Here is a 635-nt window from a genome sequence, read left to right on the forward strand (position 1 = left end):
CCAAAGAGGTGGTGTTGCATGCGCTGCTAGAGATAGAAAAAGCAATAAAACAAGCAAAAAAACAACTAAACATTAATTATAATTATAAAACAGAAGAACAAATACTCAAAGGTATAAACCCTAAACCCTAAACCCTCATAAACCCTAAACCCTAATTCTGCGGCGAAAAAAAAAAATTTCGAACTTTTTTCGTTTTTTTCGGTGGTTTACACTTTTCAAGGGTTTAGGGTTTAGGGTTTAGGGTTTAGGGTTTTTATGCAGCCGGATGGAGACAAATATCTAAACACAGAGAAGCAGAGAAACAACAGGAGATGCAGGGGGGCCCCCCTCTCTATATTTTAGGGTTTGGCGGCCAGCTGCAACCCGCAAACCCTCACGAGGCCCTCAAACCCTCGTTGCCTATCACCGCACCACCCGTAAACCCTCATAAACCCTAAACCCTCATAAACCCTAAACCCTCATAAACCCTAAACCCTCATAAACCCTAGAACTTCTCTACCCAGGGCTGAGCACAAACCCTTCAACCCCCCAAACCCTAAACCCTCAATCCCTATTCCCTCTGTCTTTCTTATCCTCTAAACCCTAACCCCTAAACCCTCATAAACCCTTGTAAACCCTCCTAACCCCTCTTAAAC

At 43.5% G+C, this 635-nt stretch overlaps 1 protein-coding gene across 1 annotated transcript in view; it reads left to right on the forward strand.

Annotated features, from left to right (window-relative positions):
- Nucleotides 1-311: 311 nt before the first annotated feature.
- EMH_0085490 (RNA polymerase Rpb3/Rpb11 dimerisation domain-containing protein, putative) overlaps nt 312-635 on the forward strand; it is a gene marked incomplete at both ends in the record, with an annotated part of 1,613 nt that continues 1,289 nt past the window's right edge. The window contains one exon of the mRNA XM_013500914.1: nt 312-416. Within this exon, the coding sequence (XP_013356368.1) occupies nt 312-416 (105 nt within the window). The remainder of the gene's footprint in view (nt 417-635) is intronic.

This window comes from Eimeria mitis, genomic scaffold (genome assembly GCF_000499745.2).
Source record: "Eimeria mitis Houghton genomic scaffold, Emh_scaff6037, whole genome shotgun sequence".
NCBI classification, from domain to species: domain Eukaryota; phylum Apicomplexa; class Conoidasida; order Eucoccidiorida; family Eimeriidae; genus Eimeria; species Eimeria mitis.